At 41.6% G+C, this 22927-nt stretch overlaps 1 protein-coding gene across 11 annotated transcripts in view; it reads right to left on the minus strand.

Annotated features, from left to right (window-relative positions):
- tspoap1 (TSPO associated protein 1) overlaps positions 1-22927 on the minus strand; it is a 70347-nt gene that overhangs the window by 14337 nt on the left and 33083 nt on the right. For 2 of the 11 annotated variants that reach the window (XM_032533272.1, XM_032533271.1), the window contains exons 7-23: positions 19163-19330; positions 16379-16462; positions 15384-15473; positions 14600-14722; positions 14407-14511; positions 14148-14198; positions 13374-13406; positions 10336-10516; positions 9447-9536; positions 8796-9001; positions 7745-7851; positions 7544-7653; positions 6583-7458; positions 4608-4759; positions 4004-4450; positions 3247-3621; positions 1855-2010 (exon numbers count right to left, since the gene is read on the minus strand). In XM_032533272.1, coding sequence (XP_032389163.1) covers positions 1855-2010; positions 3247-3621; positions 4004-4450; positions 4608-4759; positions 6583-7458; positions 7544-7653; positions 7745-7851; positions 8796-9001; positions 9447-9536; positions 10336-10516; positions 13374-13406; positions 14148-14198; positions 14407-14511; positions 14600-14722; positions 15384-15473; positions 16379-16462; positions 19163-19330 — 3354 coding nt within the window. Of the gene's footprint in view, positions 1-711; positions 1543-1854; positions 2011-3246; positions 3622-4003; positions 4451-4607; positions 4760-4942; positions 4970-6582; positions 7459-7543; positions 7654-7744; positions 7852-8795; positions 9002-9446; positions 9537-10335; positions 10517-12957; positions 12979-13373; positions 13407-14147; positions 14199-14406; positions 14512-14599; positions 14723-15383; positions 15474-16378; positions 16463-19162; positions 19331-22927 lie in introns of all 11 variants that reach the window. The other 9 variants (XM_032533264.1, XM_032533265.1, XM_032533263.1 and 6 more) reach the window with 9 other exon arrangements.

Raw genomic sequence — 22927 nt, forward strand, 5'->3', positions numbered from 1 at the left:
CCACATTACTGATGATTATTTATCAAAAATCTCATTGTGTACATTTTTTGTGAAAGCAACAATAGTCAACACAATAGTGTTATGGTATCAAGGTATTTGGTCAAAAATATTGTGATATTTGATTTTCTCCATATTGGCAGCCCTAGTGTGATATAATAACAAGTGATCAAGTTAAAACGTATAATTTGAACAGCCTCTTCATGCTCTGAAACCCTCTACACTTCTGATCCGCACGTGACCACAGGCGACACACATGCTACTGCCTTGACTGAGTGACGTTAGTGAGTGATTGGTCGAGGAATGAGAGAGAGGGGCCGCAAGTATAGCAGCTGTGTGAGTGAAAAGCAACAGGAAGAGATAGCAAAGACGATTTAAAGTGAGATACTTTGAAGAGTGAACAATAAAACAAGCTTCTTAAGACATTCTTCGCACATATGTGGTTGTGTCATCTCACAGAGTGGCATTGCAATCACGATCCGATTAATCGTGCAGACCTAGCCATTACTAAAGAATATACTGTACTTTGCCTGCTTTTATAACAGCAAAATATGGCAAACAATGTGCTACCTAGCCTCCCTCTGTCTACTGCAGTGGTGATGATGGAAAACGTAGCTGTGTACTGAGCGGTGGAGTTAAGTGATATCCACTAAAGGAACCAGAGGGTTGGAGCCACACTGCTACAGGAAAGACGAAGGGGTTGGGACAACACACCCATTGCACCTGGCCTGCAGCAACGTTTACCGGCGGATCAGCCTTCAGGCCTCGGCGGAGAGGAGGTCTGCTGTGCTCCGTTTGAGCCCCCTCCACCCACCACTCAGAGCTCATCTGCTCCGCCTCTGCTTCCGCCGGACCGTACTCCACAGGCTCCTCGTTATCTGTGCCATACTCCACGTCAATCTCTACCTCGCGACCAATAGGTGACCTCAAAGTAGGTCCTGTTTGGCTGACTGGGTAGGGTCTTGGTGGGATAAGACCATGGCCGGGGTTGGCGGCCGTGGCAGCAGCCATCTGACTCCTAAGCATGGCCTCCCTTCTAAGGCGGTCCCCTAGCCCTCTGAGCAGTGATCTATCTTTGCTGTAGGGGCTCATCTGGGGAGGACAGCGGGCTGAGACCCGCCTGCTGGAGGGACCCTCGTATAAACTCATGTCGTCTTCTTCAGGATAACTCATGGTATCAACTGTGTCTGCGTAGCGCACCCTGTGCTGCGTCTTAGGCCTGACCTGCATGGGTCCATGCCGGGGAAAAGGCTCTTTGGGTAGAGATCCAACATCCCTGTTGAAGTGGTGATGGTGAGGGGGAACAGTTGAGTGTGGGTTATGGTGATGCTGGGGGTCATGGTGGAGGTGTTTTGAGGCTCTTGGGTAATGGTGGCTGGGCCTGGGCCGAGGCTGACTGTGGTGGGTTAAAGGCTCGTCTTGACGGCTAGCTTCCTCTTCTGTCATCTCAGGAATGCCGAACAGCTGCTTGTGTTGTTGGATGTGAGGATGATATTTAGGGATCCTCTGAAATACCTCCTCGTCACTGCCTGGGGGTTTCCGTGACTACAAGGCCCCAGGTCAAAGCAAGCAAGAATGGGTTGGTGAAGGTGAGATCATATTGTTCAGTAAAAATAAGTGCAGACAAAACAAAGGAAAACCCGGCCGTGCAAAGGAAGGAAAAAAAGGAAGAAAAAAACATAAAGAATCACAATTAAGCACGATCAGAAACATGACAGAAGAAACAAGGCCAGTGGAGAACACTATGCAAGACAAACTGAAAGAAGCACGTTGCATTCAAAATGCAGAACTCACAAAGTGCCTGTGCAAATGTGGGTGCGTATGGCCACAGAATATATAGTGGATTCATTCCTTTACCCTGTTAGCTCTGACTGTGTAGCCCCTGGCCTGTGCTTCGCCGAGATGGTCAGAGTAAAGTTCCTCCTCCTCCTCCTCCAGGATGTCAGAAAGATCTGAACGGCTGTTGTCTGCGTGATAGTCACTGGGAGGCTCCACAAGCCCTCTGCTGTAACTCTGCAACGAAATACGTCAAGATTATATAGAATATAAAATATAGATATTTGGCGCCAGTGTATTGATTGTTGTATCGCACAAAGAAAGACTACAATAAATTGCCGTATTGATATTTTGTCCTAGCCCTATTCTTCTGGCATTGGTCCAATGTGTAAACCTTTGAGAAACAGCAATGTTAAGGGCTCACTTGACTGAAATATGATGAAAATGTATTAACTAATGATTTAGTCATTCTTAATATGAGCAAAATGTCAAAAAAGACATGCCCAAAACTTTGCATTATGCATTGTCTCCATGTATTCATCAGGATGAAGTGATGTTTGAACAAGTGGCTTTCCAAGCAATTTAAAACTTGTTTCACATAATCATATCTCAAGTCTATGTAAAGGTATGATGGCCTAAATTAATTATTATGTCACACTTTGTTCAGTACTTTGTTCAACAGGATATAACCCAGGTTGATTTGGGTATAATGTTCAGGACTCCTGAAGACATCAGCCACTTTATATGTAGAGTACATCTATTTAATTAATAACTTGTACTTTTACAGTATCAGGCTCATTGCATGTATCATATTGATGTTTATTGGTAAATTAGACAACACATCTGAAGGGCTCAATCAAAAATTCAGCTTCCCCTTTTAAACAAGTTCATCAGCAGTGATCGGCCTATGCTACACATGCATGCCATATTCATTTTTGTAGTGAAGAGTGCAACTATTTCAGATAGTGGTGTTAACCCTCATGTTGTTGTTGGGTCAAATTGAGCCATTTTGCTATATCAATGTTCTTTTTAATTCCCCAAAATAACATGATTGATTCCACACAAAGCTCTTTAGCAAGTACAAATCTCTACTTTCATTAATTTTGGGGCGTCTACTTCAATTCTATAGCATTTCAAAAACAAATTGAAGTGGTTTTGAAAAAGTATTGAGAAAAAGTTGACATATTCCAGTCTATTATTATCCATCAACATCCATTCCTTTAATTTTAGTCTAAATAATTCCTAATTTCTGCTTTTCTAACTCAAATATTAGGTATAATTTCCTAAAAATGATGTTTATTGACCATAAATTCAAACAATAACTGTAAAACTAAAGTTAGTAAGTTAGTGTTACGTACTGTGGGAAAAAACGTAAGAACAAGTTAAAAAAACAATAATAAGCATCAACAAAAGTGTTGATTTTGAGAAGTGTTGAAGGGAAGACAACACAAGGGTTAAGAAATCAGGGCTGACCTGCTGCTTCCTCCAGTATGCTGGCTCTGGGTCCTGTCTCAAGAACTCCTCGATGGACACCAGGCGGGTATTCTCCTGCTCATCCTCCGCCTCTGACTCCAGCGGGGAGGTGCAGGGGGGTCGGAGGAGGTTCTGAGGGTTAAGGAAGTCTGAGATGGGGGCTTTGGGTGGGGACGGGATGCGCTCAGGGATCCCTGCCTTGGCACTGGGGTCCTCGATGAACTCTCTCATAGATGGGAAAGGACGGATGGTGTCAGGGCTGTTGGTGTCTCTGCGCTGCTCCAACACTGCTGCTGCCGCCATTACTGTTGCTTGTGCAGTTGCTGCTACTGGAGATGGTTGGGGTGGTGAGGTGGTAGGAGAGGTCACATTAACCTGAAGAGGAGAAAGATAGTCAGTACAGCATAGAATAGGGGTTTTCAAAGCCTGACAGTGTGCTCCCCCCACCCCATTAAACATAGTTGAGACAACTGTGCCCCACCAACACCATAAATCACGTTGCCATGGATTCAGTTAGTTAACTGTGGGCAACAACTTGAGCCCTTTTTTGCTAGCCTATATCATTTTACATTTTGCAAATTAGCAGCATTAAAAGTATGCCAAATTAGCTATTAGCAGTTTGCACTGTACCCATGCATGTACAAACAGAAACTTGAATATGAGAAGCTTCTCAGGCAAGCTCTGGAGGTATAAGAACTTTTTTCCATGATTTCTATGTAGCCTTTCATATATAGGAGGATGAAAGAGTAAGGATTACCACTGGAGTAATGGTGGAGGCTACTGGTAATATGGCCTCACACGCGGCCAAGGCAGACGCAGAAGAGGGGTTGGCCCAGGCCTTTGCATATGCTGCAGATAAAAAAAGATTTTCTGAGTGGAGTGCATGAGGAGGGTTGGCATCAGCCTCCACTGATGTGCTGGGCAGCATGGAGACTTTGGCAGCAGAGTTCCTGTAGGATGGCGTTGAGGGCAGGTTACCGCAACCTGTAGGGGTGCAGGGTCCAGGTGGCACAACTTGGGTAGTGATAGCTGGACCTGCCATGATGGCAGTCAGCTTGGAGGGCACATTGACTGGCAAAGAGTCGCAGGAATCCCCGTGGGCGGATGTGGTGCGGACAGTGAGTTCCTGAGCTGCCAACAGGGACTGCATCTGAGAGGGGCCAAGCAGGGCACTGCCAGCTGTTGGGGAAGACACCTCCAGTACCTTGGACAGGAGAATGACAGGTACATTTGTTTTAATTCCCACATCACACTGACATCAAAAAGTGTACATCAGCTTTCAAAATGCCATAGATGGACATATATACTGAAATTAAACCTCAAAGAAATGAATGAATGAACAAAAAATGCCAAGTTCTCGCCTTTTTCTTGTCAGCGTATATAGTGTATCCAGTGACACGGACTCCATTAGAGGTCCCGGCAGCATCTATAGTGACTGGCAGCCAGCTGACGAGGGCAATGCCCGGGGAGGGGCCATGCTCGAGCTGTACATCCAGAGGAGCATCAGGGGGCCCTGCAGGGATGGAAAGCATCATACCACAGCCAGTGGCAAGCACAAGATGGAAAAATATTTTCATATTAATATCCTTATCTTAGCATTAGGAATGATTATCACAATGGGAACATGATTCTACAAAAATAAATGCCTAATGTCTAATACTCTAAAGGGACATTTAGACATTTAGAAACCATATACCTGAGTTCCCAGACTGTGGGCATGGAACTTAAACAAATATAAACGATCATTAATAGAAATACAACTCAAATCTAATACGACACTGATCACAAATAAGCATATTTCACAGGTCTAAAATGTATTAGTGAAAAAACATACTTTTGACTAGAAGGAGCTGAAAGGTACCACAAACTGACATCAAATGATGTTTGCAATTAACACCAGTGGCTCAGTTCTCATAAAAATACCAAAACCTCACGTTGAGCTCCCTCATTCATTCTCTACAATTCTTTTAGCTTTTACTCTTGCACAATGCTTTATTGGCAGGGCAGGAAAACATCAAACAAGGGCACTTCAAAATCAAGAAAATACTGACTTGCCACGAGGACACAACCTTACTACCTATTAGTAGGGATACTTGATCAGTAGGTGTGGTAGAGGATGTCCTCTGCCACGACCAATTAAGTCACCTATTTTTGGCAAGGTGCTTTGGCTATTCAAGAAAGTCAGAGGTCACAAAAGCAGTTCTCAAGAATAAACCACTGTTCTTTTGTGGGAGGTACAGAATAACCACTACTGAGTATATGATATCATTTGAATATAACACACTGGGTTAACATGTAGCTCTGATCACTGTGTTCTGTGATATGTGAAATGCTGGACAGAACCAGCAGTGGACTCTAAGAAGAGCTTGGCTATGGGATAGGTCACCTACAGATGGTCCCTAACATTAATGGTGGATCATGTGACCGCCTCAACAATGCCAATGTGTCTGTCACTAAAATGTATTACATGTAAATGTAATAACATGTGCATACGGTCATAATTAAAATAATATTTCAAGGACATTGGTCACCCAAAGCTTTGGTAAGCTTCTGAATGGGATCACACACACGCACACACACACTTTTTAGTGCATTTTCACTGATAAAATAAGTTCAGAGAATCTAATCATCTGGGATTTCTGTGATATTGTTTTCATATTAAACAGTAGCTAATGTTTGATGGAAGTAGATGAGAGGAGAAGGGTGATTGTGAAGTGCATTTTCCACCATATATTGCTGCAAAAGATTCAAATTTGCAGTATTGCAAAGAAGTCTTATGCCAGACCCAAACATTTTATTCTGTTATTTAATAATCCTATACAAATAACGAACATTTAGTGTGTCGTCTTTTTTTTAGCCACAATATCAGGATTTAATTATTAATTCTCAAAAAGGTGTCACAAACTGTTATCTGGGTCCAACATTTGAGCCAGACTCGATCTTACATGTTTTGTACTTACTCTTAAATGTTAGATATGATTTCATTTTAAATGTCCCCATTGACCAGGAATACTCAAGTTTGTCCTGGGGCCACTTTTGCAAAATGTCAGGTTTTAGGATTTAAAGGATATTTGTCTAAGCCTAGACCTCTGTAGGAGGGGTCTTCCCCTGGCATTTCTTTTTGACTTTTTAAGTTTTTCAATGCACTATGGCACCTTAAAAAATCCCAGTGTGAATCAATTTATTTTAATTGTGAATTAGAAAATGGTCGGTGGGCTACTCGGCACCCTATCGGGCATTTAAGTTGAGAATCGCTGTGTTGTATCCCTGCAATGTCTATGTGTAGTTAGCACCTTTAGAGAACATCTGATATGAGATATAATACTAAATCCCGACCTGCCATCAGTGTGGTGAAGGTGATCGTAGCGCTTCTGTGCTCACGTCGCTCCACAGGTAACTCCCATGGCGTGCGGTGCGGCCGTGCCTCCACTTTGACTGTGTACTGCAGGCTGGGCAAGAGGTTATTGAGGCACAGCGAGCAGCAGCCGGCCTTCACCAGCTCACACTCCTCCTCATTCAAGGACACAATGTGCACATAGTTACTGTTGCTGGGCAGCCAGGTCAGGTTGGCAGAGGTGGCGGTGATCCTCTCCACACGCAGCTGCGTGGGCGCCACACAAACGTCCCGACCGACCAGCATGCTGCAGCGCAGCTGGTCTGAGGGGCCCTTCTCGGTCAGGCTTTGCACTGACACACGGTAGGCCTTGAGGTTTATGTCCAACCGCTCCAGAACCGCTTTGGTCTGGGCACCGAAGGGCACGTTGAGCCGCAGCTCCTGGTCCACATACACATTATAGCTCCACACATTGCCCCAGCCAGCCGGCACCAGCGGAGGGTCCCAGCCAATAATGATGCTCTTGGCAAGCTGCTTGATGAGGGTAAGCTTACGTGGGTAAGGCACAATGTCCACTCCCACCTCCTCCAAATCCAAGTCTAGGCCGTTGGTGAGGGGGGCTGGGACAGCCAAGGCCGACGCTGAATCTGAGTGGGTTGAGGCAGGGCCAGAGGCAGCAGAGGCCTCTGTCCTTTCTGAGGCGCTGACGCCCATGTGGAGGTGATGCTGGTGGCTGGCACTGTGCAGGTTGCTGTCTAGCAGGGAGTTATGGGAAATGTCCCCCGTCTCTGGATGTTGAGTGCTCATAACATCGTCGTCCGATACACGTTCCACAAAGTTAGAGGGGACCAGCCCTCTCCGTCCGTCCATCAGCTCACCTGTAAGGAGCCAAATCAACACTGAATTTCATGTCTAGACAGAAATATGAAATTGTAGACTGAACAATTCATACTGCAGATTTACCTTCATAGAAGCCGTCATCATCCATGTCCCCATACACATAAATGTATTCTCCAGCAGTAAGTGGAAGCTCCACTTCAGGGTTGTCATTGGGGCCATCATATGGATTATAGCTGTTGAAAATTGATTACCAAGAAGTATTTTTTTAACACATATTAAACTGTTGACATACTGAGTCAACTCTTGCCTTAATCTAATTTTTACCTGTATCTCGCAATGAAAACCTGAAGCTTTGCTGCTCCTCTGCTGGCTGTGTAAGGTGCCGGGGCCACGTCAATGTCCAGCTCCTCCACTTCACTGGCAGTGTCCACCTGAGAACAACATCAACTGAAAGTCAATTTCCTAGACCTTTCGGCAATCAGAAAACCGCTTGCATCGGTGTGCAAAAGGCAATTAAAATGGGAAATAAAAACATATGTATTTTATTCTTCCCACAAATCCACAAAAAGCAGAAGCAGAGGAAATGTTGTGAACTGGCTTGAATAAACAAGCATATTCTTTAAAAAAAATGTTTTTCCCCTTGCATCTTATTAACATTTTTCTTTAAATAAGTAGAAATATTTACTGTAAATACAGAACTAGTCATGATGAGCTACTATAAATGAATACTCACATTAAGATACTGTGTACAATATTCTAAATTCTTGTTAGATGGTGATTTCATATCAAGGTCTCAGTGTTGTTGGTAGAAAATCACCTTGACACCTGAGTTTGATTTCCATTCATAGCAGTCAGACACAGTGCAATAAGAGGGCTTGTATATTTATAGCTCCCTGGGGAAATCTTTTTAAGCATAGCCATTTACAACTACTACTGTATAACCTTCATAATCCACAGTGGTGAATGGATTATCTCACTAAATATGAACTTTATTAAAATGTAGGCAGACAAGTGACTGGATGAAAATACCACCAACCTGTCTATCACGCAAGACCAGACAACGACTGTTTGAAGACACGGCACAACAAAAATACTACATTATGGCAGGCGACCCAAATAACATCTCTTATGAATGAGCAGAGGGAGCTCTGGCACGTTCAGCTACAGTCTGTGCTCGCATGAGATGACAGGAAGGTTAAAGGGGGCTTTTTTAATCCATAAATCCTCGCAAACAATATGAATAGAATTGCCAATATTGCTTTGACCTTACATGCAAATTGTATGTCACTGACTAATACTAATGATGTGTGTTGCTCCTGATAAATAAGGAACAAAAATAAGTCACAAGTGATGCAGTTTTTCTCAAGGCTTGTACCTCGTGTGTTGGGCTGGATTTGTGCGGACTTAGGTGGGTGTCAGACTTGGGCGTGAGGTGTGTGGTTTCTGACTTGCTGGAAGAAGATCCTGACTTGCTGACACTGATGGTGGGCAGCTCTCGATGCTTGGTAACAGGCGATCGCTCCACTCTGGAGAGCCCTGCAGCGTGGGGGGTGGCCCCAAGCCGCAGTGCAGCTGCCACATCTAGCAGGGGAGAAAGAGAGAGAGGGGAAGAGGATAATACATAATCCACAACTTTGACAGACAACTCTGGCCGGCTCACAGGTTAAACGGGTTGAATCCATGAGCAGCTAGGTGGGTGAGGTCACTGGTGGACATGCAGGAGTCTCAAGGTTGAACCTGGCTGATTAAACAGTGGAGGAAATATCCTGACTCCATCTGTCAGAGGTCAGAGTTCACAGTACATTGTGGCAAAGTGTGTTACACCAGCACTGTTAAGGGGCTTAACTGGTTCATTTTTCACCTTAGCCCTAGAGCCCTGACCCTTGTGTGATGGTGAGCGCTACAGACAGTGCTGGACTGTGGCGGTGGGGGTGAGATGACGGGTTAAAACATGCCGTGCTTTGTGACAGTGCCCAACACATATTATGAGTAACAGAGGCGGAGCGAGTACCGGGCGGATCATTACCCTCAGGGCAGGAGAGAGTGTCACCTCCCTCGAGACTCCAGAAGGCTATTTCACCCAGAGACACCATATCCCATGAGCCACCAGTGCAGTCTAAAACACATGTGTAGGAGAAAAACGGTTGGATACATACAATAGGAATTTTGGACTAGATATGCACTGTTGTTACATTTAAGGCAGTTGTGGCTGGGATTACATTACAACGTTTTTTTTTTGTTTTCAAACATTGCTTTTAGAAATTTTAAATGCCTGTACCTTTAATTTACAGCCTGAGTAGAACAATCTCACATGCACACACACACACTGTATTTCTGATACACAAAGAGATACACTGGTGTTTAGATAATTAAATCTAAAGGGAAACTACTGTCAACAAGTAAAAAATGAATAATCCCTATGCTCAAAGCTGAAAGGATGCATCCCTGATGGGGGCGTTTGAAATGTATTTTTATGCTTTTGAAGGCCTTCTGTCCACTGGACTGATGGTCACATTTCCCAACAACAAATATTATATACCATCAAAGTTGAATTGTGGTTAGACAATGATTTCATTCAGAACACTTGACTTTATCACTTGTTTGAAGACATTAATCAGGTGAAGCTGTTACTTTAAAGGCACATAGGTATTGACACCACTGTGTAATTTATCAAACATATTCATTTATCACTTACATTGCTATTATCCAGTTACATGCACAGTATTTTTGTGGATATTATAAATGTACCTTTTTTAAATTATGTTTAAAGCACTAAATATCATGAGCAAAAGCACTAAGAATCCTAAGATGTAGAGCTCATTGCAGTAAAGACTATCAAGAGCAAAAGCCCTCACACTCTCCCTGTATAGGTTGCACCTATGGGTGTGAGTACATGTCATGGTGATATGGCTCACCTCGCTCTGTAGTCAGGCCTACCCCATTGGTCAGAACAGAGAGGCTGGGATTGTTAAAGAGGCTAGCGTTGGCCAGGTCCGCCTTCGACGCCTGCAGTCGAAACTTCTCCAACTCTTGGGACAGCAAGCCAAACTGTTCGCTCTGGCTGCGACATTTGTCCTCCAGGTCTCGTACTTTTGACTGCACATATGGCGTAACAGACAGGGAACACAGCCATACAGTAAAACACAGTATATTGACCATCTGACTACACAAGCAAGTGAGCTAAGCTTTTCTGAAAAGGTTGGTAAAGTAATGTTTGAACACAGGGGCTTGTGCAGTGAATCTTGAGTGTTGTAACACCCCTGTGCCTCCGTTGTTTTATGGAGGTGCAACGACTCAAGCAAGCAGTGCTTTAACAACTTGGCATTTTCCTTTACTTTAGCTTGGTGGTATTTTGGTGGCCAGGGCTGAGCGCACGGTGCACAAGTGGGAGGTTCATTCAAATGAGGCACCATTTTGGTATTGTGGTGGGAAACGTGTCTTAGATGTTAAGAAAAGACAATGATATATTCTGTTTCTGGCATTTCACTCAGCTAATACTTGGATCAAATGCACAGTGTTTGAATCAGCATCAACAACTAATGATTAATGTGGATGAAGCCGTCTGCATGAATTAGCTACGAGCTGCTTTACATCGTATGACAAGCTTCTCCTTTTGTTACTTGAATTCTGCAGCATCCTGAAGACAGCAGGACAGATGTTGCTACATCTGCAGCCTCCTATGTGAGAAGTGCTGTGCCAGAGCGCAGTGACATTATGCACGACCGTCCGCTGTGTTAACCTTCATTAAATCCCATGCAAATGACACTGGGCTGGAACAACCTAACCCCACACACCTGCAGTTTCATCAGATAGGGAGGCTATAACTCGCTATTCGACCCGTTTACGAGAGAGACATCGGGATTACCAGGGCTCATTAATCCTCTGCGTAACAGCCTCCTCTATAACTATCAGCTGCTTAAAATGCATTAACAGCAAACACTTTGGTGTCATGTTATATGACATTATGTAACGTAAATTACAGTTGAATTATGACTCATATAATGTTGGATTAATGCAATCATATAGACCAATCTACGTTTTAATATTCGTTACTATCATCATTGTACTAATTAACTGTTTAAAAATACCACACCATCTGCATCTAGCTGCAGGTTTGTGGTAATGTGTTCACGTTGTGCCGCTTTGCGGTTGTCTGCATGCGTCACTGTGATTGGCTCCGCGGCTTCACAGCAATGACACCAGGGATGTGACTGGCTGAAAGTGTATTTGTTAATCACCACACCCTCCAATCTATATATTAACCGTCACCCAGCCCTTTTGCACTCTGCGCTGCTGCAAATACAAGGACAAAAATAGGTCTTGGAGATGCCATGACGGTCCGTGTGCCCCGGACCTACCGCTTGCATTTGTCGTTGTGCTTCCATGCTTAAGACAGGGCCCTGTACTTAAAAGTAGCTTTATTTATACATTGTCAGTGTCGTGTAGACACCTTGGATGCGTATACAGTCCCTTACTTGGTTTCTATGGAATTTTTTTTAATCTAATATTATTTAGATAAAATCCATTTGACAAATCAAATCTCACTTCACATCTGATCTTACATGGTGATAATTATTTTGGTGGATGGACAATAGGCCGCATACAGTATGCTATATACAGTCAATACATTTCTGCTTATGTAAGGTATAAATAACTTGTTTTAAAATGAAGTACTGCACTATAAGGTTAGGTTTCTGCAAGACAGACAATAACAACAGTCAGTGAAACATTTGTTATAAGCTTCAAACACAAATGGCGGAGAATTACAGGTTCAGTTGAAAGAAAAAGGGAGGGAAATAAAGGCGGGTAGCGTTCTGGTAAAATTGGAAACCGGAGTAAAAAAAGTGGAAGGGTAGCATAGAGTAGGTTATGAGAAGTTCTATTTTCTGCTTCTGTTTTACACTTCATTCACTTTAACAAACAGACAGCAGGGTTATTTGCCAGAACAGTACAGAGGTTTGTCTCAGCTCCACTGAGTTTCTATATGTGGCTGATTTCACTTCAGGTTGCGGTAGGAGTTTCCTGGCAGGCTGATCTGACAAGAGCCTCAGCACGAAACTGTCTGAAAAACATTTCCTGTTAGCTCTCACCTACGCAAAGCCTAGTCTGCAGTCAGTTTATACTGTAGCTGCACTGAACTGAAGTAGTAATGAGTTCTGAAACGCCAAGATAAAATCACTTTGAAACCTCAAATTAATTCTTAATTACAAAGCAATCTGACTCAGCTGGGAGAGATAACTGTGCCACAGATACACTTTTATCTGGCCTTGTGAATTACCTGATTCACACACACTTTTGGTAACTTTCTGCGTTCGCTTTAAATGGGCCTCTGTAGCCACATGACACTTTTATGAAAGACTGTTGTTCAGTAATTACTGCAGGTTTTCTTTTAATTTAAGTATATGAACAGAACTGTCAACTTGAAGGATTTAAAAAGAAGTAATTGGGGTTTGGTGGTTCTATCTACAGGGCGGTAGGGGAGGTTTAGTGGCAAGAATTTGGCTCAGGAGGTCAAGCAGGCTAAAGGTTAGCAGTACCTGCATGCAGTCCAGTGTACTCTGGTTTGCAAAAAGATAACACATAGGGAAAAAAAGAATGCAAAAGTCAACACATCAGAGTGAAACAATGAATCTGAGAAAGAGAAAACATTTTATTTTTTAAATGTAGAAACACAGCATTCTGAGTCTAGGTTGGCAGGAAAATCCTGCCAGGAGTCAGTATCAGTAGAATGTGTCTTGGCCCTCAGCAGCCAACACCTGCCTTTTGATTGAACACAAATATTCGATTTATTCTCACAATAGACAGCGTGTTGACATAGCAACAAAGCTTGGGTTGTCAAGAGGGAAGGAGACTTTCTCCTGTGATACTTTGGGTTTAAATAGAGGCAGAAAGCAAGAGAAACAAAGCAAGAGGAAGGAGAGAAAGCATTTTTTAATACACAACTATACTCTACCAGCTCCCTCCGCAACACAAGCTGAGTCAACTCCTAAAATAAAATACACACTTCATTTAGTAAAATGCGCAGTGTGAAAAATGGAGCACAGAGAGTACACATATATAGCCATTCAGTGTGGAGGACGGTTTGAGGCTCTGAATTGTTGTTTTTTCATAATTTCAAATCAGCAATCCAACCAATCAGGCAGATGGGGGTTTCAACTGTCATCGACTGTCTGGATTCATTTAGAATTCAAAGAGTGTTACCCTCACACCGTGAGCAAGTTGAAACGTCACATACGGCAGCAAAATGCCATCTGTTCAAACTGTTTTCCAGCCCATGAGTGCTGCAAAAATCCGTCTACAAGTATTTTCTGCAACAGCTTCTCTGCCAGGTGTTTAGATAAGAATAAATGGCTCATTGTGCTGTGTGTCAATGCTGCTTCAGGGGCAATGGGATGTCTTCTGTATACTAAACAGGGAGATAATCAAACATTTATAGTCTTTTTGCTTGGTGTCTTCACTGATGAATTAGATTTGATCTCAGACAGAAATTCGCTAGTGCATGAGAAGAATACTGAGGAAGTCTGAAACACACTCCTTTCTAAATGTTGGGCCTGAGTGAATTAAGTTCTACTCTCTTGGGTGACTAATAAAAAATGGCACCTTTGATTTTTGACAGTCATCCTTAAGTCTTGAAAGCAAGTCAGGGCTTTACTGTATGGCAATAAAACCACTACATGTTGGTAGAAACAATTTGTTTGCTAGTCACAGTGGCGTAACACAAACTCACCTCCAGCATCTGAACCACTCCTTCATGCTCCCTCTTGGCGTATAACTGAGCCTGAGGATAAAAAAAGACATCAAAGTCAGTGAAACGTGGGTTGTTTGCGAATAGAATTCTCAACCCAGTGGGCTCCGTTAACGGTTAAAGGTTGCCTCCTGCTGGACAAAGCCACCCATTCCCCATAATCAGGCTGAAAGCAGGGTATAAAGTTGAGCAAGAAATATTTTAGTCAAAGACAAAGTATAAAAGAGTCTGTGCTTCTTACCCTCTGTAACCGTTTGATTTCATCCTGTTTGAACTTAAGGATAGCCAGTGCCTGTTCATGTTCCAATTCCAGCTGCTGCCTTCGCTCGGCGACCTCTCGCATATGCTGTTCAGAAGGAAACAAATATCAGAAGGCAATTTTCCCCGATAGCATTAAAAAAAGTGATACGCAGCGTATCTGAGCCCAACGGTACCTTTAGGACCTGCTCTAGGTTCTCCAGTTTGGCACGGAGTCTCTGGTTCTCCTCGAGAACTGAATTGTGTTGAGCAGTCACTTCAGAGAGGTCTTCCCTCAGCTCCTCATTCTCAGCCCGAGTCTGCCAAACAACATGAGGAGATGGGATAGTTTTTGCAACCATTGGTCATCATTCCTTTTTGATCGTCACTTGTCTCTTAGATCTCAGCATCGGTTAGTAAAATGTTGTCATAACTAGGGCTGCACAATGTGAGGAAAATATGCAATAATGCTGAATATCGCAAAAACATTACTTGTGAAAATTAAACATGTATTGAAGTGTACTCAGTTCTGTATTTCCCTTTAACACAGTTGATAGGCATAAAAGGGGGAGAGAGATGGGGGATGACACGCAGCAAAGCTAAAATAATTTTTTTTTTTTTAAACAAATGAAAGGTAACCATTCAACGTTCTTTTATTGAACAAATTGAACATTGATTTGAATATAAAAGGCACTACTAAAAATGAATGAATGTTACATTTTAAAGTTCAGTTTTCTAATATTTTCTTTCAACTCAAACTAAAAAATATCTCTCGGTGTGTTTTGTGATGTGTCGCAGCCTTTTGCGATGAATTTATTGCGGCAGCTGATATCATGATGACAATAAAAAAACAATATATTGTGCAACCCTAATCCCAACCAACAGCTAAGATTGCAAAAACTAAGAAAGTCAGAGTCACTAAATGGCAAAGAAAACCTTCTTTTCCCTCTAAAGAGCTTGAAAGGGCAGGAAGACACTGACCTGGTCGAGCAGCTGTGCCTTCCTCCTGAGGAGATCTGCCTCCTCCTTTAGTTGCTCATTTTTGCCTCGCTCATCCTCAAGCTGGCTTTCCTGTTACCAAAGCACAGGACAGAGTTCAGATAAAGCTGAGGAGACCCATGTCCTCAAAGTCACCCTTATGTCCAATAAGGTAATGCTTAAAAGTTTTTTTTTTTAATATGAATGAGTTCCCCCAGCCTGCCTATGGCCCCCCAGTGGCTAGAAATGGTGATAGGTGTAAACCGAGCCCTGGGTATCCTGCTCTGCCTTTGAGAAAATGAAAGCTCAGATGGGCCGATCAGGAATCTTGCCTCTTACGAGGTCATAAGGGGCAAGGTTAAGCTCATTGTGGGACTGGCTCTAGTGGCTGTAATTCTGCACCAAGGCTGTATTTTCAGCAAGAGACTTCAGAGACAGTATTAGGGACCACTAAGGTCTATATAAAGAGACTTCAGATACAGTATTAGGGGACCACTAAGGTCTATATAAAGAACTTCAGATACAGTATTAGGGACCACTAAGGTCTATATAAAGAGCTTCATATCCAGTATTAGGGACCACTAAGGTCTATATAAAAGAGACTTCAGTCCAGTATTAGGGACCACTAAGGTCTATATAAAGAGACTTCAGTACAGTATTAGGGCCCACTAAGGTCTATATAAAGAACTTCAGATAGGTATTAGGACCACTAAGGTCTATATAAAAGAGACTCAGATCCAGTATTAGGGACCACTAAGGTCTATTAAAGAGACTTCAGATCCGTATTAGGGACCCTAAGGTCTATATAAAGAGACTTCAGCTACAGTATTAGGGGACCACTAAGGTCTTATAAAAGAGACTTCAGATAGGGTATTAGGGACCACTAAGGTCTATATAAAAGCATCCAAACAGCACCATGTCATGGGACCTTTAAACCAGACTGGAGCGCCGCCAGAGAACATGTGAGAAGGAAATACTGAAGCAAGAAGATTGCTTACCAAATCCAGACATCTCTTCTGTCTCTTCTTTACTTCATGCTCAAGGTTTTCACATTCTTTTCTCTTCTTGCTCAACTCACTTTCCTGAACCGACAATGATAAAAAAGCAAGGAGCGTTACATTGAATACTTAATTCCAAATATAAAACTACATCTTTACATGGTTTTACACTGATTCCTGAGTCCCAAATCTAAAACTAGATCTAGTTCTTTAAATGGTTTTAAACTGAACAAACTCTCAAACAAAAAGCAGGATATATTGTATAAGAGCTAAAGCATGAATAAGAAATGCAGAATACATTGGCTTTAGTTCCTGTATTGACCTTTGACACAATAACAATGAAGTATTACAAAGCTTAGCATCCTTTAATTATTCTAAATGCAGCTTACATGCAGGACCAGCATAGGAAAAATCAGCTTATTTCAGCCACAGAACCTCAATAAAGTACTACGACTGGGAATGTGTGGGGGGAAGCTACACAACAGACAGGCTAATTGCAGACCATCAGCAGCCGACAGGAAGAGATACTGTACCAGTGATGACACATCGAGACAATAATGATAATTAAACTGCAATCTGTGGTTCTGATTTGCTTGATTGTCTATCAGTCACAGCTTTAAAGGCTTCAATAATGTGCACCAAGAAAGGAAATTCTGTTGTATATTCAAATCAAGACTGTGAAGCTTAACTAACACAGCGGTGGCACTGATTTTGAACCTAAATGTACTGTCAGCTGTTTCATAATCAACAAAGGCAATTATCTCTAACTGTTCATTTGTTGTGGGTCCCAACTTTTTTTATATTTGAATTTGGATTATGCAGTTCTTTCCATCCATTACATCGTCTAAACCATGCAATGAGGCTATTTCCATGTGCCATGAGCATGTATTCCTGTAGAAAAGTCCTCAGCCATGCTAGCAGCTCTGTAAGGCTGAATTTAAGCACAACCAAGCTAAATGCTAACATGAGTTTGCTAACATGCTAACTCTATTAACACGCTTATGTTTAACAGGCATGGATTTTTTACAATGTTGACAATCTTAGGTTAGTGTGTTGGCATGCGAACATTTGCCCATAGCACTAAACAAAGATAACCTGAGGCTGATGGCTCATTAGTTTAGCAGGTATTTGGTCATAAACCAAATTATTGAACTAATTACATTTCTAACCTGATGATGGTGCTGGATTAAAAGATTGGCGTTTTTTTTTATTTATTACAATTTACCTTCTTGGTACAAAATATTTATACTAAATTCCATGGCACTCCATCCCATAGCGGTTGAGATATTTCAGTCCTGACCAAAGTGGGGGGGCCAACCGCCACTGCTAGAATGGCTGAAAATATTACTGAGTGGTTTCTGGGCTAACATTGTCTCAGGGGCCCCTGAGACAATGTTAGCCCAGAAATGAGCATGAGCATGAATCATGCTCAATGAAAGAAAACTAGTTAGTCTATGATGTGCGGTAGGGACAAGAAAAGAAAGATAAAAACAGTCAAAGTAAATTTTTTATATTTTAACCATGTTCCGTGTTAAACTAAAAAGCTGAAGCTCAAATATGTTAAGTTACTCCTTGTGCAACCAGACTGTGTACTCTTAAGTTTTAAATGTAACAATGCACAGCATAACACTAACTAACGTAAATTATATAGTCAGGTCCTGAAATCAGGTCCTGATGAAATCAGGAAAAAAATAAAATGAGAAAGCTGTGTGTGCATATCATTTTGGAATAACTTGGGGGGAAATTACGGTAGTACAACTTAACATTAGATACAATGTCTCACTCACTATCAGAAAACTGCAGTAGCAGCTTTTCAAAATGCTACTGACACATCAGTGAGAGCGCTGAGGTCAGTGCAGACATGATTTTAATTGACACGAATCACAGAAAACACAATAATTGCATGTGCACAGCTCAGTGAAGGGTGATGAGACATGCAGCCTGTTACTGGACTAATGCTACTGTGTAATCACTTCTCTACACGTCATTAATTAATGTCCGGAATCTCCATTTTCCATCCTGATAAAGAAAGTCGACACAGAGCTGAGGAGGGAATATGTTCTATTTAAGCCACGAGAGACCCAATGTAGAATCAGCAATGTGCTACTCTTCTGTTTCCAGGGGACAAGATCAAAATAATCCCAGCATTACATAACAGATCTAACCATAGTTTTCCCTTTGGTGTCAGTCAGCTCAGTCATAGCTCTAAATTCAGGCTTCAGTTTCACATGGAAATGTAAAGTGGATAGCTAGATACCTGCAACCAGGCACAATGTGCAGTTATTGCTGCGAAGATGTGTGAAGGATTCTTATAAACAACTGTTTGGAGAAAAGATTTGATTTGAAAGCCATGCTGGTAACCCTCTGCATTACTAACCCTCTAATTTCAGAAACATGCATAATTGTTACACACTATTAAACTGTGTGAAAATTGATTCTTTTCCCCAGAATCATTCTTTATTATTATTTTTTTCACCTAAACATTTTCTGGTCATAAGGTACTGCTGACAGCGACTACATCATATGCGTTTCCAGCAAAGTGGACAGTAATACATGTTACTTCTTTACAAATTAAATAAATGTCATAATGACTACCTATGTATTGTTAACGAATCATATCGGGACAGCAGCATATCGTCCCAGCCCTAAAAAAACAATATTAACACTGGATTTCATACTGAAACTTAAAAAGAAAAAAAACCCTGATGTGATGTGTAGTGTGGTTTGCATGTTGCGCTACATGATTATGAAATATGAGCAGAGTACAGTACTAGATGCTCTCACCAGAAACTGTAGGTGCTGCTCCTCTGTGTGATCCTCCTGAAGGGAGGGGGTCGGGCAAAGGCCCGGTTGGGGCGTTACTTGCAGCCCCGACTCCTCCTCCTCTCCGGGAGTCTTCTCACACCTGGATGGAGCTTCATCTAACACCACACCCGGGGTCTCTCCTACAACCTGGCAGGGACAGGGATAATCATTCAGTCAGTCACTTCATATGTACAGAGGTGATCCTGAAAAGTCAAGATCAAAGGTTTTGTTCTAAAAAGCTCCTGTTCCCAATATAAAGCCATGACTAACTGCTGAGAAGGGAGCAAATGTATGATTGTTATCCAGTACAGTAACACTCAGCGCTACACCCCCACTGTGAGTGAGGGATTAGCAGCAAGCCTCCTTCCCAGTGGTCCAACTACAATCAAAGAATAATCCGGGGGGGTGGGGGGAATCCCTCTGGCCTGCAACAGGACTACACATTAGCAGAAAGCCTGTTCTTTCTAATTAGGCCCGGTGCAATAACTCAAATGTTTTACAGTAGTGTGCTTCTCTTAGCTAATTGATGTTATACATTCATTTTTATAAGTTGTATGATTTGTCTTACTTGGATCCAGGTGGGGGGCAGGTTGACATTGGCTAAGAGTTAAGAGTCAGGAATCAGTATCTAATTTTAGAGCAAACCGACTTATGCTTGAAGTAGAACTGTGCCAGTGCAGCCAAAGCCATGACCCAATAACTGGATCAAAGGCGCTCTGACATGTGCTGCCAAGGCGAGCTCTCCTTTACGCTCTCCTTTCTTCAACATTGTCACTGAAATACATATCATTCTAGGCGTGAGGCGACGTTTCCAAGATTTCTCTGTTAGGACACAACATTGTGAGACGTATACGGAACCAACAACAAAACCAGTCACATACACCACCCAAAAAACATGACCACATATTGTTACAGATCAACTACACCATTTACAAAAACAAAGTATGCTTAATACTAATTTGTTCCTTGTGATCTGTGCTGTCAAAGTTCCCATTAGATGGTAATTTATACAGTTTTAACATAAAACAGCTACCTACCTACCAATTCCCCTTAAAACACTGAATCCATCATGTTGGAATAGAGATATTTTGGAGAAACTGAAGTTTATTAGTGAGTTGCAGTCCCACTGCAGTGAAGAAACTGAAACATTACAAGCCTTTGATTGGGTCATCATTATTTTTAAGAAAAGCAGAAAACTGTTACTAAAAGAAATGAGCATCGAATCATGGCTCCACAACGTTAAATATCTGTTAAAAAGCCTGTTTGTTAAGCATGCAAATGATGTAATCTTCTTTTCATAAGTGAAGCATCAGGGAGGTGAAGGTCTGTTGTCTATAAGACGTGTGTTCAAGCATCACGTCAGATACGGAAGACCTCAATATGGAACTCATGACCCATTGGAACTGTTCAGCACCAAATCAGTGTGTCTGTCAAGTGAGTCTGTCCCTGGTTTATCTTTTGGATAGGAGACCAGATGGTGTTACTAGTGGTGACAAAGGCCATCAGGAGGCACTAATTCCATTGGCCTCTGTACAAACAACAGTGCACAGGAATGAGGGCTTTAAATATGTACTGAGCTGAATTTTCTGTTCCCAATTTCTTTTGGTGGTCATTACTGGTCCACTCACATCCATCACAAGTGAAGACAAGTGCCAGGTAATCCTAGCATCTTGGCGAAATCCCCACCTTTGTATTTGGTCAGTCATGGTTAAACCAGTCCGTATTGTGGTTCTTAATTAGCTCACTCATACTCATTGAGTGGGGCTGGCTTAAGTGTGTGGAGTTTGCTGCTATAATCTGGCAGCCATGTGCCCAGAGTGGGAGTGACATAAGTGGTAGCCAAGATGAAATCCTTATGCAACTTTGAACAAACCCCATCCTTTTGATTAATTATTCCACTACTTTGCAGCTCCTCTCAGTTTCTTAACTACTTCTTTGCAGTACTAGTAAACCTGATTCGGCTTAAATACTTCTACCACCGCTGAAGTTAAGGACAATCTAAACGTCTCATTCCACTGAGGGTGTGATTAAACATGCCTACTTATCAAAAACAGTCCTTGCGTTCTTTCAAAAATGAGAAAATATGAAATATTCTCATACACAGCGACAACATGTTAGTATGACATACTCTGCTACAAGTCTACAGAAAAGAAGAATCCTTTTTTGTTAAGGGAACAGGAGCTCACGATGATGAGTTCAAAGGATTCAGATCAAATGTCAAATGTCAGTGTTCCAACTCATTTAAATAGCATACTTTATATTTTCAAGCAAAAATAGTAATGCAATTTTGCATTTTTGCAAGTCCCACACACAGCAGCAAAACTATAATATGTTTTGCAACAAAATCGAGACTTAAAAGTTCATGGCACATTGTGTTACTGCTAAATTATTAGCAATATTCAGTGTTATTGCATAGTCTAAAATAGATGAACTGAAAAATCATTTGTGGAAGGATTGCAAAAATCTTAATTATGGGGGCATTCCTGTAGCCACTTTATAGTGGCTAAATTCATCTCATGTTTCTGTAGTAATACGGTCCCTTTCCCTGAGTAGTACTTAAACAGGCGTTCAGCTTGTTTTAATAGGAGTTTTGGGTTGATTTTCTATGAATTCCCCATAAATATCAAATCATTCTTATCCATTTTGTGCAGCGGTGATTCTTTATTTAAGATGATAGATATCTAAATTCATCCTGCCAAAAAAGGACAAAAATCATCATTCTTTTTCATGGACTTGAACCAGTGAAGGAAGGAATCAAGAGCAGTTTCAATCCTACCACCAAACACCTCTTACCTTTACCTACTTTTAGCAAATCAATATTTATTGATATTTCAGTGTGTGAAAGGTGAATCATGTCCGAGCGGTTGTTCAGAATGAGTCCCAGGAGGACCAGCCCATAGATATTGTATAGATAAATCATCCCGTGTATTCACATACATTGTGTGCTTGAATTTGCCTAAACTAGTCAAAAACAGTTTTTAAAGTTAAATACTATATATAATAAATTATAACAAATAGTTTTATTTACATAAAGCTGAATAACATCTGAACACCGATAATAAAACCTACCCTCTTTAAGGAAACATGGTTTAAGGATTGTATATACATAGCATTCATTTCTGAAAAGGTTTTTGTTTTTTTGCGGCTTTATAAAATAAATGTAAAGCTGGTTCCTGACCTCAAACAGCCTCATCAACCCATCCAAAATGTTACGTTACGGTTAAACTGAACATTGACCTCTTGTTGCTTGTTTATTAAATATGACTTCTCAACCAAGCAGTTTATGTCACGAGTTTAATAAATGATAAATGGTCCCAGCTTTCAAAAGCTACTTATTAAAATCCATTGAATTCAAAGTGTGATGAATACCACTCACTGAGATATTTGTGAAATTAGCATACCAGAAATGTTTTACTCATTTCACACACAACAAGTAATATTAATGCCTTTTGTTGCAGCGCAGGTCATTTAAACACACTGCAGACGATTCCACACAGTTGCTGAAGCCACTGGAGTCAAGTAAAATAATCAATGAGAATAATCTGGTAGGACGAAAGCTGGATGCAGCTCAGAGTCAAAATGTGCTGGGTCCATACTTATGACAACGCAAATAATATATCATCAATTACAGCTAACATGAATTAATGCTCAATGGGGAGCTATTAAAATCAGATAAACATAACATTTCCTGGCAAGCAAACATGTTTTATTTAAATAATGGAATGTGATTGGTAACATATTTTA

This window comes from Etheostoma spectabile, chromosome 13, assembly GCF_008692095.1.
Source record: "Etheostoma spectabile isolate EspeVRDwgs_2016 chromosome 13, UIUC_Espe_1.0, whole genome shotgun sequence".
NCBI lineage: Eukaryota > Metazoa > Chordata > Actinopteri > Perciformes > Percidae > Etheostoma > Etheostoma spectabile.